The 16,990-nt window shown below is 45.0% G+C and overlaps 1 protein-coding gene across 1 annotated transcript in view; it reads left to right on the top strand.

Moving 5' to 3' along the window:
- The first annotated feature begins 227 nt into the window (after positions 1-227).
- The window catches only part of REEP2 (receptor accessory protein 2), an 89,536-nt gene continuing 72,773 nt past the window's right edge, over positions 228-16,990 (top strand). The window contains exon 1 of the mRNA XM_082252771.1: positions 228-425. Coding sequence (XP_082108897.1) covers positions 394-425 — 32 coding nt within the window. The 5' untranslated portion in view covers positions 228-393. The remainder of the gene's footprint in view (positions 426-16,990) is intronic.

Below are 16,990 nucleotides of genomic sequence, written 5' to 3'. Positions count from 1 at the left end.
CCCATGCTGTCCCTGTGTTCAGTATAGAAGAGGTGAAGCATGTGCTGCTATCAGAGTTGTAGTAAACCTTGCCTCTATCCAGGGGAAGTGAGTGACGAGCAGCCATGTAGCTGGAATCTCCTCCATCCCTCCATGCACTGCGGCTCCTCTCTCTCACAACTTGTGTGGATGCAGGCGTGCTGTCAGCGCTCTCCTCCAATCACAGCGCTGGTCCTCGCTGCTCGGCCAGCTAGTGGCAGCATCCGTTTTTTTTCTTGTCCTCCGACAACAAGTAGCTCATCACAGCATCGCCTTTAAGGCTGGGCCACACCTCCCAGATTGCTGCAGAGACGGGTGCCTGGACGGGTGGGAATTCCATCACCTTCCTCCCCTGCCCATCGCCGGACAGGCAGGATGGTGTCCTGGATCATCTCCAGACTGGTGGTGTGAGTATGGCACAGGGGGGCATGTTGGCATGTGTGTGGCAAGAGGAGGAGGATGATGATGGAGGGGCCCAGGATGACATGTCACACATCAGATGCTGAGTCTAGTGATGGAAACCAATAGATCGGGCCTCAGGTGTGTATAGGGCCCTCTTATGAAAGGGCAAGGCTGGGACATCCAGGGACACAGCCCCAGGTCATCCTCTGCTCTCTAATCAGGGGACATGATGGGGATGATGATGCTGAATGATCATGTCATACCTTATAATAAGGAGAATTGAATTATTTCTACCTAATTAATCAGAGGATCTCACGTTTTCAGTAATTATTGATCCATTTGTCTGACCTTCATATATAATCACATTGCTGCACCCTGTCTATGCTGGGATCATAACCTGGAGGCCATCACACTAGATCTGATGTGTTTACTGTTGCCGGGTTACTTAGGATGATTTTTGATTAGTTGCCGTGGGTTACCCATTTTAGTCCATGATTTCTTCCCTTTGCTCTGCCCTATATGGGACTGATTTTTATCATTGGAGAAGTGGAATTGTTGCTAATAGAAACCTATTATATGGGAGAGTTGAGGGAGAATCCTGCTTGGTTGTTAAGGGTCACCTTTTTTTTGTTTATTTGATGTTTTAATTAAAGTATCTAATGATTAGAGAGGGGACTGTTGTCCCCAAATCACCAGTCTCAAGGAAAGGGGGAGATGGAAGAAAGGGAATGATTGGACTTTCACAGTATTTTGGTTCAAAAATGCTCACATGTATTTAAAAAAAATACACAATTTTATTCAATACAATATATTATGGTTAAAAGCAAACAGATTCATCGTCCGACAACAGTTCATTATACATCTGTACAAGTAGATACTTATTCATCAAAACAGAGTGCAGAGGTTCATGGTTAGGCGTATATTCCTCAATTAATTAAAATGGTTGTAAAGCCTCAAGGTTTTTCACCTTAAGGCCTCTTTCACACGGGCTTTCCGATCAGATCCACCTGTCAGTTTTTTCAGGTGGACCTGATCAGATGCTCCATGCAGCCCTATGGGGCAGCGGATATCAGCGATGACATGTCCACTGACACCCGCTGCTATCCGATCCAATGTGGTCCGTGAAATCCAGATGGATGGTAACCCTATTTTCCATCCATCAGGAGGATCAGATCGGATGGGATCGGATGAAAACGGACAGATGGACTGTTTTCATCTGATCTCCCATAGAGGAGAGCAGGGATCTGACAGGTCCATCTCTGCACAGTGAGTGGAGATGGACCTGTCATCCGCCTGCTCAGTGGGGGTCAGCAGATCGATCCTTGCTGAGCAAAACGGGAGTCCGTTGGGCGGGAAAGCTCGTGTGAAAGCCCCATGCCTTGGGAAAAAAAAAGAAAAGTCAGCAGCTACAAATACTGTAGCTGCTGACTTTTAATATATAGACACTTACCTGTCCAGGGAGCCCACAATGTCTGTACCCCAGCCGATTTTCGGATTGGTTGTCAGGTGCTGCCGCCAGCATTTGTCATAAGGGAAACTGGCAGTGAAGCCTTTTGGCTTCACAGCCAGTTCCCTACATCGCATGCACAAACCACGCTGTGCATTCTAATTGGTCCAGTGGCGGGGGAAGGAGAGGGGGCACTATCACCCAGAAGTGGGATTGGGTACATGTCTGCATGCTGTGCATTCTAATTGGTCCAGTGGCAGGGGAAGGAGAGGGGGCGCCATCACCCGGAAGTGGGGTTGGGTACATGTCTGCATGCTGTGCATTCTAATTGGTCCAGTGGCGGGGGAAGGAGAGGGGGCACTATCACCCAGAAGTGGGGATGGGTACATGTCTACATGCTGTGCATTCTAATTGGTCCAGTGGCGGGGGAAGGAGAGGGGGTGCCATCACCCGGAAGTGGGGAAGGGTACATGTCTACATGCTGTGCATTCTAATTGGTCCAGTGGTGGGGGAAGGAGAGGGGGTGCCATCACCTGGAAGTGGGGAAGGGTACATGTCTAAAATGGTACCTGTTCCCCCTCTCCCCCCTGATAGGTGCCAAATGTGTCACTGGAGGAGGGGTGGGGGTGTTGAAGCAGATCAGCGGAAGTTCCACTTTTGAGTGGAACTCCGCTTTAATGCATGAGGTGAAAACCCTTCTGTGCTGCAGCTCCCCCCAGTCCCCCCTTTTTCTTACCTGAGCCTAATCCGATCCAACGATGTGCATGAGCGCAGCGACTCCAGCCACTGCCTCTCTTCTCATTGGACAGATGGATAGCAGCAGGAGTCGTTGGCAGGTAATCAAAATCCAGTGACACGGGAGCAGGGGGTGGACACAGCAGCAGGACTCAGGAGCGAGCACACAGAGGTGCCCCTAGGGAAAGCGGTTTTTCGTGGGAGCACCCAATGAAGAGAAGGGGCCTGGTGCTCCAGCGGGGCACCCCAGAAAAAGATTGTAGGGGCTGCTCTGTGTAAAACCATTGTACAGAGAATGTAAGTATAGGTATGTTTGTTATTTTTATTTAAAAAAAAAACAAAAAAAAACAAGGGTTTACAACCCCTTTAAAGTGGAACTGAACTCACTGATCTGTTTGCCAAACCAGTGACATTTAAGGCATGCTATCAATGATAACTGTCATGGTTACCTGTGTGCTTATGTCTGCTGCCATCCAAACTGTCAAATCATGAAATAACTGGTGTCATAACTGATCACACATACAGCACCATGGCAGTTGCAGATCAAACAGAGGCCAAGATGGCAGCTTCCTTGGGTGTAAAAGTATAGGAGGGATTAGTTGCACTTTAATCAGTTTCTATGAGGTTCATTTACTAAAACTGGAGCAATCAGAATCTGGTTCAGCTGTGCATGGTAGCCAATCAGTTTCTAACTTCAGCTTGTTCAATTAAAGCATAGCTCCACCCTAAAGGGGAAGTTCCGCTTTAAGCACTCCTTAAACAGGAGGAACAGGTACCTACTTTTGACAGGTACCTCCTCCCACTTCTGCCTGACCCGCCTAGGCCTCCCCTCCCTCCTTGCAATCTTCTGGAACACATTACACGTCCCAGAAGATTGCCTGACCAATGGGGAGGCGCTGCACGGCTTGCGCATGCGCAGTGCGCACCCGGCTGTGAAGGTGCCCACGCTTGCAATGCCGGCACTGCGGAGAGGAGAGGGAGGGCCGGCATCGGGGGGCCACATCGCTGGACCGTGGGACAGGTGAGTGTGTGTTTATTAAAAGCCAGCAGCTACACTTTTTGTAGCTGCTGATTTTTAATAAACACAAAAAAAGAATGGAACTCTGCTTTAGGCTTTGACAATAAAACCTGGAAGCTGATTGGTTACTTTACAGAGCTGCACCAGATTTTGCACACTACAGTTTTAGTAAATTAACCCCAGTGTCTTTTCAGCCATCCCCGCTTTGTTTAGAGTGATGCCTATACCATTGAACTTGTGGTATTTGATGACTCCTTGATTTTATTTCTTGAATAACTATATATTTTTCTAAAAATGTAAAGTGGACCTCTACTGATCACAACGCCATAAAAAATAATGTTCTTTAGCAAAGAACACACATTCCACAATAATAATTCTTCTACCAACAATAGTATGTGCTGTAAATTGCCTCCAGCATTGCTCCTGTTTATTCTTGTTGGAGGCTGCCGTTTTACTGAAGCCCAGAGCCCCTGAACAGCAGTAAATCATAAAGCGGAACTAAACCCATCGATTTAACCATTTCAAAACAGTTCCATTCCTGGAATGCTGGGATTGCTAAAGCCACGTACACAGGGGCCATATGCCGGCTGACATCAGCTGGTTCAATGAAAACTGACAGACATTCGGCCCGTGTGTACGCCAGCCGGTCTGACAAAAGCCAGAACACAACAGCTCAGCAGGGGAGATGGCTGCACTAATGTTGGATTGTTAGTACAGCGACTCCGACCGGAGCTGACAGTTTTTGTTTGTTCAACCTGCTGAGATGAACAGAAAAAAAACTAATAGTGTGTACTAGGCTTTACTGTCACATTTGCTTGTATCCTAAACCAGACTGTCAAAGCATCACATTTTTATTTTTGATATTATTATACAGGATTTATATAGCACCAACAGTTTGCGCTGCGCTTTACGTTAGGGCAGACAGTACAGCTACAATACAATTCAATACAATACTGGAGGAATCAGAGGGCCCTGCTCAATAGAGCTTACAATCTAAGATGGCTGATGTCATAACTGATCACATGTGCAGCACCATGGCAGTTGCAGATCAAACAGAAGCAGCTTCATTGGCTGTAAAGGATAGGAGGGTTTAATTCAGTTTTTAGACTGTCAGCAGATCTGCCTCTATGATTTCAGCAGTACCTAAAAATGGAGAGCAACTGAGCATGTGCAGAGCAGGGTGAGACAGTGCATTACGGGATTTTAAACAGTATAGGCACTTATTTTTAATGTTTTACATAGCTATACCTGGAAAAAGGACCAGCCTGAAGTGATCTAGCAGGACTTTATTTTCTAAATAGAGTTCCACTTTAAGGCAACCTTTCTCCACTTTTTTAGCACTAGTTAGAAATATTTATAGTGTAACTAAAGGTAGGATACTTACCTTCCCATCGCCCCTCGCCAGCATCTTCTCCTGTGTGCCAAGTTTAAAAAAATTCCATTGGCCGGGGCAGTATGATCTCACAAACGCGCAGGAGCTAGTTACCTTAGCACAAAGATTGGCCTGGCCATTGTAAGCTGAGCTGCACATGCGCTGCTCAGTTTACGGTCCGGAGAAAGTATATTTTAAAAGTCTATGTTCTTGTCGTATAGACATGTCTCTTCGACAATAAAATGCCTCGCTGCTTACAGTGTATCATATCAGAAGTTTAGTTCTGTTTGAAAATAATTTTCAGGTCTTGGGGAACCTTTATCATAACAAATTCATTGGAGGTCAATGGCCCTTACATATATCAGTGGTCAATAGAAAGAATGTAACTCCTGTAGCTGCGGTCAGAATGCCACAACTAAATCGTGGTTGGTGTCATGCTACTGGCTTTGCCAAGTGGTGTTGGTCTTGGAACTATGCAGGCACTATCAAATGAAAGGTCAACCTTTCACTGCTCCAGGAACTCTTAGCAACCTCTGGAGGAACCACTGAACCCTGGTTGATAATGGCTGATTTAAAGTGATGCTATCACAAACCTAAAGTGGTTGTAAACCTCAAGATGTGAACAAAGCATATCCTTTTATAGTGTGTGCTTGTCTCAATTAAGAGCACCAAGTGTCATTTCTGTCTCCTGCTTCGCCCCTCTGCTCATTTCTGGCAAGTTTTCCTGACACCAAGAGAAAACAGGTGACAGGGGAGGGAGCACCAGCTGACCGAGAGCCTCAGCTCTGTTCCTGTGTGCTGTGTGGAGTAGGTGTGTCCCTTCCATCCAATCAGCTCTCAGAGCTCTCCCCACTGAGCTCTGTAGAGTGTAACTTCAGCTCCCTGCCCCCTGCTTTCTGGAAGCTCAGACAAGCTGTATCAATTCTGGACTTTGAACTGATGTAGAGAAGACTGAAAATAAACTAGTACAACTTATGTAGGGAGATTTGTTTTATCTCTGTGTATCTCCTGAGGCCAGTCACTTCGCTAGGTATATATAAGGGTTTACAACCACTTAAAATACCCCATAAAACTATCTGAGCAAAGGAGTAGATACTCACCTTTCCTCTGCTCTCTCTTTTGAACGCTATTCCATTGAAAACGGTTATCTGCCTCATATTTGTGCAGAAATCAACACACCCAGGAATGTCCTTCCCCTAGTTCCTCACTGCAGTCATTGGTTCTTCCGGCCAACCTCAATGTCACTACTGGGTCCTGTATTGTCTTTTTTTTTTTTTGTGACACTTGTTCAGGGGAATTTATTTATTGTGACAGGGACACTTTAAATTAATTTAGAGTTAAAGAGCCGGTTCACACTATTACGACTTGCCAGGCGACTTGGTCAGCCTGGCAAGTCGCGCACCGTCGGGGTCCATTGAGTAGTACAGGGACGGTTCTAATAGGAGCGACACAAGTCACTCCGACTTAGAAAAAGGGTCCTGTACTACTTCGGGGCGACCTCGGAGCGACTTGCATAGACATTCATTATATGAAGTCCGTGCAAGTCGCGCCGAAGTCGCGGTGCACGCAACTTCACAGGTCGCCCCCGAAGTCGGAGCGACCTAGTGTGAACGGGGGCTTAGTGTGATTTTGAGTTTTTATTTTATACTGAAAAGAGATATCATAAAACATACAGCACATTCACTATGCAGTGACGTACCATTATTATTTTTTTTTTTTTTTAATTCTTTTTATTGCAAACTTTTTCAGTAAAACAAAACATAGCCCATTGGGGCATAACCTGGCTTAGGTAAATTAACACATAACTACCTATACTACTACAAAAACATAGAAGATAGTAACCGCTCCAGCGCCATAGATCTGGGCTGAAACTAGCTTGGAGTGCACCCTTTAAAACCACAGTTCCAGAAGTAATCTAGTAGTCTTATAAAGCAGAATGAGATTCCTCCTCCCACAACCAATCCTCCACCAGTTGACTATGACCTCCAGACCCAGGTCAACCGCGTTCCCAACCTTCACCTGTTTAGGTCAGAAGCCATTTTATTAAACCACATGACTAGTCCTGTTCATCAGTTGTTCGAGTGGAGTTCGTCCATAAATGCCACACCTTTTCAAATTTATTTGGGCATCCTCTGGATGTATATTCAGCCTTATATAGTGGTACCATTGAATTGACCAATCCCTTCCCAAAGCTCATAGTTGGAGGGTATTCCGATTTCCATTTAATGACAATCGCCTTCCTCGCATCGAACAAGAGAACCCCAACCAGGGTGCGTGTTGCTCTAGAAGCTGGTAATGTGTCCGCTGACCCCAGGAGACAGATGTTAACTGTCAAGGGGACCACGCCAGCTATTAAGTCAGACACAAAGTGGGTCACTCTGCCAGAAGACCCCAATCCGGGGACACCCCCAAAAGATATGGGAGAATCCCACAGATTCACAGAAGGCATCTCCAGCAAGAGGCCGAAATGCTAGGGTACATAAAGTGCAAGCATTGTACAGTTACAGTATTTTGAACTGAATTTGTTTATCTCTAGTCGCTATCAGTGATCGGAACGGGCCACCCCACATCTCTTCCCAATCCTCCTCTTCCAACCCCTGCCCTCATTATTATTATTATTAATATTATTACTGTTGTGCACGTTTTTCTTACCTTGCTGATTTGCATTGATTGCATTGAACACTGATTTGTGATGACCTATGTTTTATGGTAAAGACCAAAGCAGGTCTCTGCTAAAGCACATGGGAAAATATATAGTGCTGCAGTGACGTGCAGTGCATTTTTCTACAGTGCATCACAACAGGCCACTGCAGTGCATCTCACTGTGCTGCTGTGTGAAGGCTTTAATGGGGTGTCCACTCCTGGCTGTGCTGTATGGCAAGAGATAATGTCCAGAGATGATTACAAATCCTAAAAGTTCAAGTTGTATTGTGTAGATGTTAAAATGAAATATATTGCAGACTGCCATGTGGTAACTGCATTTTTTTCTCATGCATTTTTCGTTTATTTACACCTGGGGATCCAAGTCAATGAAACACTTCCTGTCGCTGTGGGGGAGATTTACTAAGACCGGCCATACACAGTTCAAATCTCGACATTCAAACCGCAATGGGCAGGATGAATGTACCCAGTTTAGGGCCGAAACAGCTAATCGATTAATCAAAAACGAATCGATTATGAAAATAGTTATCAACTATTTTCGTAATCGATTAGTTGGTCAACCGATTTGTTGGCCTGCATACAGAATGCATTATTTGTTTACATATCAGGAAATACAGTGCAGCAGAGCACACATACACCTCAGAACACCATCCATACATGTCAGAAGACAGTGCAGCACACATACAGCTCAGCACACCGCCATAGATTTCAGAAGACAGTGCAGCACACATACAGCTCAGTACACCATCCATACATGTCAGAAAACACAGCGCAGCACACATACAGCTCAGTACACCATCCATACAGGTCAGAAGACACAGTGCAGCACACATACAGCTCAGTACACCATCCATACACCGTCCATACAGGTCAGCACACACGCAGCTCAGTACACCATACATACAGGTCAGAAGACACAGTGCAGCACACATGCAGCTCAGTACACCATCAATACGTGTCAGAAGACACAGTGCATCACACACGCAGCTCAGTACACCATCCATACGTGTCAGAAGACACAGTGCATCACACACGCAGCTCAGTACACTATCCATACAGGTCAGAAGACACAGTGCAGCACACACGCAGCTCAGTACACCATCCATACGTGTCAGAAGACACAGTGCAGCACACACACAGCTCAGTACACCATCCATACATGTCAGAAGACACAGTGCAGCACACACGCAGCTCAGTACACCATCCATACAGGTCAGAAGACACAGTGCAGCACACACGCAGCTTAGTACACAGTCCATACATGTCAGAAGACACAGTGCAGCACACACGCAGCTCAGTACACCATCCATACAGGTCAGAAGACACAGTGCAGCACACATGCAGCTCAGTACACCGTCCATACATGTCAGAAGACACAGTGCAGCACACACGCAGCTCAGTACACCATCCATACAGGTCAGAAGACACAGGGCAGCACACACGCAGCTCAGTACACCATCCATACAGGTCAGAAGACACAGTGCAGCACACACGTAGCTCAGTACACCATCCATACGTGTCAGAAGACACAGTGCAGCACATACGCAGCTCAGTACACCATCCATACATGTCAGAAGACACAGTGCAGCACATACGCAGCTCAGTACACCATCCATACATGTCAGAAGACACAGTGCAGCACACACGCAGCTCAGTACACCATCCATACGTGTCAGAAGACACAGTGCAGCACATACGCAGCTCAGTACACCATCCATACGTGTCAGAAGACACAGTGCAGCACACACGCAGCTCAGTACACCATCCATACAGGTCAGAAGACACAGTGCAGCACACACGCAGCTTAGTACACCGTCCATACATGTCAGAAGACACAGTGCAGCACACATGCAGCTCAGTACACCATCCATACAGGTCAGAAGACACAGTGCAGCACACACGCAGCTCATTACACCATCCATACAGGTCAGAAGACACAGTGCAGCACACATACAGCTCAGTACACCATCCATACACCGTCCATACAGGTCAGAAGACACAGTGCAGCACACATACAGCTCAGTACACCATCCATACAGGTCAGAAGACACAGTGCAGCACACATATAGCTCAGTACACCATCCATACTGGTCAGAAGACACAGTGCAGCACACGCAGCTCAGTACACCATCCATACAGGACAGAAAATACAGTGCAGCACACACGCAGCTCAGTACACCATCCATACAGGTAAGAAGACACAGTGCAGCACACAAGCAGCTCAGTACACCATCCATACAGGTCAGAAGACACAGTGAAGCACACACGCAGCTCAGTACACCATCCATACAGGTCAGAAGACACAGTGCAGCACACATGCAGCTCAGTACACCATCCATACAGGTCAGAAGACACAGTGAAGCACACACGCAGCTCAGTACACCATCCATACAGGTCAGAAGACACAGTGCAGCACACACGCAGCTTAGTACACCGTCCATACATGTCAGAAGACACAGTGCAGCACACACGCAGCTCAGTACACCATCTATACAGGTCAGAAGACACAGTGCAGCACACACGCAGCTTAGTACACCGTCCATACATGTCAGAAGAAACAGTGCAGCACACACGCAGCTCAGTACACCATCTATACAGGTCAGAAGACACAGTGCAGCACACATGCAGCTCAGTACACCATCCATACAGGTCAGAAGACACAGTGCAGCACACACGCAGCTCAGTACACCATCCATACGTGTCAGAAGACACAGTGCATCACACACGCAGCTCAGTACACTATCCATACAGGTCAGAAGACACAGTGCAGCACACACGTAGCTCAGTACACCATCTATACAGGCCAGAAGACACAGTGCAGCACACATACAGCTCAGTACACCATCTATACAGGTCAGAAGACACAGTGCAGCACACATGCAGCTCAGTACACCATCCATACATGTCAGAAGACACAGTGCAGCACACATACAGCTCAGTACACCATCCATACATGTCAGTAAGTGCCTAAGAACTTGTGAATGTGCGAGGAGCCGTGATTCATGAGACATGTAGTCCTGGGCAGGACGTTTTATCAAGTCCCCTGCCTATGGCAAGGGAGTCTGTCATACAAAATATATTACAGTTCTGTCTAAAAATAAGCAAAATAGTCTTTACATTTTTTTTTCTTTAAAATATTTGCTCTCTGAGAGCCCATTCACATTAGCGCGACTTGTCAGCCTGACAAGTCGCGCTCGGTCGTGGTCCATTGATTAGCACAGGACCCGTTCTAATAGGAGCGACACAAGTCGCTCCGACTTAGAAAAAGGGTCCTGTACTACTTTGGGGCAACCACGGAGCGACTTGCATAGACTTCCATTATGTGAAGTCTCTGCAAGTCGCGCCAAAGTCACGGTGCACGCGACTTCACAGGTCGCCCCCCAAAGTCGTGTCGCGCTAGTCTGAATGGGCTCTGAGTCTGATGATATTTACCAGATTCAACCTCTAATAGTATATACAGTATATTTCTTCTGTCTGTTAATTCTCAGAGTGGATTCAAGATTTTGCTCCCAAACCAGTTGTTTTTTTATATTTACCATTGCATTTAGATATTTAGAAAAAAATTGCCTTTTTTTTTTTTTTAAACTTTACATATTTACTAAATTATATACCACACTTTTTTTAAGCTTATTATCTGAGTAATTGAAACAAAAATCGGGCAACTAATTGATTATGAAAATAATCGTTAGTTGCAGCCCTAACCCAGTTGATTGATCGATCAACTTGGGTACAACCAGCATGCCGAATTTTCTTGCAATTGTCGCTAGCGGCTGCTATAGTGGCGGGGGCGGCTTCCCTCACACGCCCCCTGCCAGGAGAAGACAATTGCTTGGCAGGAGGAATTCTGTGTTGATGGGGAATCTTTCAAATTTCTTACATTTGTTGAATTTCCAAAAGAACTTCCTTTCGAAAATCGTAACTAAGAATTTCTGTTGAAATTTCGCACCATTAGTGGGGCCGCAGCAATGGATGATTTTTGTGGGGCCATCGAATTCCAGTGATCAGGCATGTTGGGAATTTTTTTGAAAAACTCACCAATTTCTAATCAATGATGGGAGAATCATGCTAGAAATATAATCAAAAATGAAATGTGCATGAGCTGTGACTTGGAAAGAAAAGAAGATTCCCGGCCACACAAATTATTTTCTGTAGCAAATTGAGGTGAAATTGAAGACTCGGTTGGTCGAATTCTCGAAATCAATGGTGGCACCATTGGATCCCAAAACACACAAAATTTCTGATTTTTGAAAGAAAATTTGTTTGGAATTCAACCCATGTATGGCCTGCATAACTTTCAGCTTTGACAATACAACCTGGAAGCTGATTGTTTTCTATACAGAGGTGCACTAGGTTTTGCACAGTTTTAATAAATCACCCTTTTTGTGTCTACACCTAGGCCTCTTTCACATGGGTGGTCCAATAACTGTCAGTTTTTCAGGTGGATTTGAATGGAAGCTCTATGTTAACCTGTGGGCAGGTAGATGTAAGCAGAAGTGCATGCATTTGATTACCTCCAAGCCCATCTAGGTTGGATGGGTGTCAAAAATATTGGAAAAGGTTTGCAACCTTTTCCTTTTCTTTTTAGATGTAGGCCTCATTCACATGGGTTTACTGATCCATACACCCATGCAAAGGGCCCTCGTTACTATGTGGGATGCACAGGTGTTCCATAAAGTTGCGTGCAGGCAACCTTTTAAAATCAATGACAGGCTGACAGTTGCACTGATCTCCAAGTGCACCCCAGGGTGTAGGTCCATGCGGGACTAATGCATAGATCAGGACACAGACAGATTGCATTCTGATCTGTACATGGGCCCCAAAAAGATGCTTTTGGAGATCCGTACAATGGTGTTTTCTGCACTTACTAAAAATGTTCTTACTAATCTGCCTCAAAAATAGCTCATGTAGCTTTTGGAGTGTCAGACTTTGAACTACAGGTGCCTGAACACTCCTATGTGAACGGCTTCTATTTATTTATAAGGGATTTTTTTTCCTTAATGTTTTGGAGCTTTGGGCTTCAAGGTATAAAATGCTCAGGTGTGAATGGTGTCTTGGAGCGTCCACAAACTGGTATTTAACTGCGTATTTAGCAGGATGGATTTGATTTTAAATCAAGTCGATTTAAACCACAATTTAAATCATGATTTAAATCACTAGTAAAAAGGCTTGATTTAAATCAACTTGATTTAAAACATCATTTTTAAAGAGCAAATGTCATCTTTGTCCCGTAGTGGCCCATCCTCTGACCCCCTGTTCACTCACCGACAGTCCTATTCGCTTTAATAGGATGGCTGGTGAAGCGACAGTGACACAACAAGGTGAGGAACATGGGGGCAGCAGGTGAGTGGATGCCCGCTAACAGGCGCTGCCATGATGGATCTGAAATGACAGGTGCTCTTTAAATGTAAAGGACACATTCTTACTGGTAGTGTGAAATTTGTGCGAATGCGTCAATGCAGTGCATGTTATCTCAGCTTGCAGAGCTTGGATTTATTGAATGAGTTTACCAAAAATGTAAATAGTGCAGAATATACAACCTCATGCTACATAACTAAGCGCTATTTCATGCTGAATAAACTAAATGATTAATGTATCTTAAATAGAAAACTATCTTTAGATAGATTTTTACTCCAAAAGTATTTTATTAAAATAAAGTTGATTAACCGGTTGCCGACCGCCGCACGACTATATACTGCGGCGGTCAGCCCCGGCCAGGCAGAGTGACGTATCGGTACGTCACTCGCCTGTCACTGACTTGCGAGCCTATCGCGGGCGGGCGCGCGCCCGCCGAGGCGCGCGCCCGCCGCGGCTCGTTCACAGGCAAGTCAGTGCGTGTGACCGGCGGACTCGATGTCCGCCAGTCACACTGCGATCGCTCCTGTGAAGGGAGAAAGACAGAGCAGCTTGTGTAAACAAGCTGCCTGTCAGTTCTCCCTGTGTAAAAGTAAAGATCTGACCGTTCTACTATGTAGAACGGTTGATCTTTGCTTTTACACCAATAGCAATGTCCCTACACAGTAGAAAGCACGCCCCTAGGACACACTTAACCCCTCCCTGTCCAATAAAGTTAACCCCTTCCCTGCCAGTGTCATTTTTGCAGTAACAGTGCATATGTATAGCACTGATTACTGCAGTAATGTCACTGGTAACCCCAAAAGTGTCAAAAATGTCAGTCAAGGGTCCGATCTGTCCGCCGCAATGTCGCAGTACCGAAAAAAAAATCGCAGATCGCCGCCATTACGCGTTAAAAAAAAAAACACCAAAAATGACAAAAATCTTTCTCTTTGTTAGTAAACGCGATAACTTTTGCGCAAACCAATCAAAATACGCTTTTTGCGATTTTTTTTTACCAAACATAGGTAGCATAAAACAAATTGGCCGAAAAATGTTAAAAAATTTTGATTTTTACTTTTTTTTTTGGGGAATTTCATATAAAAAAATGTGAAAAATATTGTTATTTTTGCAAAATTTACGCTCTTTTTTTGTTTATAGCGCGTGATCAAAAAATCGCACAGGTGATCAAATACCACCAAAAGAAAGCTCTGTTTGTGGGAAAAAAAGGACGTCAAATTCGTTTAGGTACAGCGTCGCACGACCGCGCAATTGTCCGTTAAAGTCACGCAGTAAAAAATCGCAAAAAAACCCCTGGTCCTTTAGCAGCCAAATCCTCCGGGGCTTAAGTGGTTAAAATAAAAAAAAATCTGATTTTAAACTTTTTTTTAAAAAAACATCAATTTTTATGCACCCTGAGGTGTTTGCCTGGAGTTCAGGCAAGAATCATATATACCACACCAATAACACTGGAAGCTAGCTTGTGGCTTTCAGATGCTTCTGGATTGGCACTGGAAACCTGGGGCATGCATAATTAAGATGGCCATATATATATTTTTTTAGTCACTGATTTTTCCTAAATTAGACCCATATTACAACATATCACAGCCATAAATCACTCCGAAATCCTGCCAGTCTTTAACATTCAAAAATTAATCAATATTGTACCAGAATCTGGACCTTAAAGGAGTTGTAAAGGCAGAAGGTTTTTTATATTAATTCACTCTATGCATTAAAGCGGAGTTCCGGGCTAAAAACATTTTTTAAGCTAAAAATACCCCCGGGACAGTCAGGGCTAGTGCATTTAAGCAACGATAGCCTCTGGACTGTCCTCTGTTTCACTTACCTGTAAGAAGAAATACTTACCTTGAAAATGTTTTGTCCAGCGCTGCCATCTCAGGTGTGGGCAGCTGAAGCTGGAGTGTGTCCTCTTCGTGTCCTCTCGGTGACGTTGGAGTCCCAGAATGGCCTGCTCGTCACTTCTGGTGCAGGCGCGTCATCCGTGAACAGCTTCTGGGCATGCCCAGAAGCTGTTTAGCAGGGAATAATGCGCCTGCACCGGAAGTGACGAGTAACTCCGGTGCAGATGTATTGACTCCTGGGATCGATGACGCTCATCTCCGAGGAGTCAGTGCAAAGCAGGAAGTGACGACGTGGGCCGCGGCCGCAGAGGGAGGAAGAGGAAGGAAGAGGAAGGAAGGTAGGTAAGTATATTTTCATTAAAAACAAGGTAAGTAAAAACAAAAAAAAATTTTAATTATCAAATTCTTTTTCATGTTCATCTAAGCTAGCGGACATGCAAAAATTGTTTTTAGGGTGGAACTCCCCTTTAAGGTAAAAAGCCTTCTGTGTGTAGCAGCCTCCCTGACACCCCCCTAATACAGGGCTCTCCAAACTATGGCCCTCCAGTTGTTCGGGAACTACAATTCCCATCATGCCTAGTCATGTCTGTGAATGTCAGAGTTTTGCAATGCATCATGGGACGTGTAGTTCTGCAAAAGCTGGAGGGCCATAGTTTAAATATCCCTGCCCTAAAACTTACCGAAGCTCCATCTCTGTCCAGCGATGTCCACGAAATCCTCTGCCATCTGGGACTCTCCCTCCTGATTGACTGAATCACAGGTGCAGCTGTCAATCAAAGTCAATTAGTCAGTTAGGAGAGAGAGGGGGCGGAGCCGAACAGCAGCTCCGTATCTGAATGGACACGCGGAGCTTCAGCTCGGCTCGGGTGCCCCCATAGCAAGCTACTTGCTGTGGGGGCACTCAACGGGAGGGAGGGGCCAAGAGCAGCAAAGAGGGAACCGAGGAGAGGGGGATCTGGGCTACTCTGTGCAAATCCAACTGCACAGAGGAGGTAAGTATAACCTGTTTGTTATTTTTTAAAAACAAGACTTTACAATCACTTTAAAGATATGTTGGCTTGATGGTACATGTTCAAGGATGAAATTGTGAACGCTGTGCAGTATGCTCAAACACGTATTATATCTATCCTGGATTAATGGCCTGCTTTGCTGGGTAAATAGAATTTGCTGAGTTGAACACAGCTGATGTTACATTTGTTTGATTTGTCAATACAAGCTGTCCAGAAAAATCAACTATTCTTCCAAATCTGAAATAAGGACTCAGATAGATTTGTCTAGATTGATATATCAGGAATACATTATAGTAGAATATTAGTTCCTAAGTTTTTGTGAACTGTAGAATTTAATCTATTTAGTTTTATCTTTATGCACTCATGAATTTAAATTTCAATCGTTTTTTCCTGCAATAGTAGATGCTGTTCATCCAGTTTTACTTCCACCGTATGTATTATACATACAGTATAAAGGAGTTAATCTGACGTGTTAAAAGCGTTTGTCTAGTCAGCAGAAATATTTGCTCTATGCGGTAGCTAACCTTTTTTTTTTTTTCAGTGACAGAAGAATGATTAAGGCTGACACCTCCTTGTGTAAAACACGTGCTCTATATTAACCACTTTAGGACCGGAGGATTTTCCTGCTTAACGTCCAGGCCACTTTTTGCAACTTGGCACTGCACGACTTTAACTGACAATTGCGCGGTCATGCAATGCTGTACCCAAACAAAATTTGTGTCCTTTTTTCCCACAAACAGAGCTTTCTTTTGGTGGTTTCTGATCACCTCTGCGCTTTTCATTTTTTGCAATATTAATAAAATAAGAGCGAACATTTTGCAAAAAAATTGACATTTTCTACTTTGAACAGAGTGTGACAGAGAAACAGATCGCAGGTTCAGCTATGCTGAATCCTGTAATCTGTCCCTGCCTGTCACATAGGAGATCCGCCCGCTTTGTTTACACAAGCGGGCGGATTTCCTCACTCGATCCCAACGATCGGGGAAGAGCGGCGGTGATCACCGCCTCTCCTCCCCTGGCTCGACTCCCGCTGTGTCTGAATACAGCAGGAGCGAGCCTCCGGCGGCGTGCGCGCGCGCGCCGCAGAGAAAGGGGAGAGTCTGGTGACGTAGGTCTGTGTCGTCAGACCTTAAT

The sequence above is a fragment of the Pelophylax lessonae genome, assembly GCF_965119305.1.
Source record: "Pelophylax lessonae genome assembly, chromosome: 4".
Lineage (NCBI taxonomy): Eukaryota > Metazoa > Chordata > Amphibia > Anura > Ranidae > Pelophylax > Pelophylax lessonae.
The sequence above is the reverse complement of the archived record's forward strand: the minus strand, read 5'-3'. Positions and strand labels throughout refer to the sequence as shown.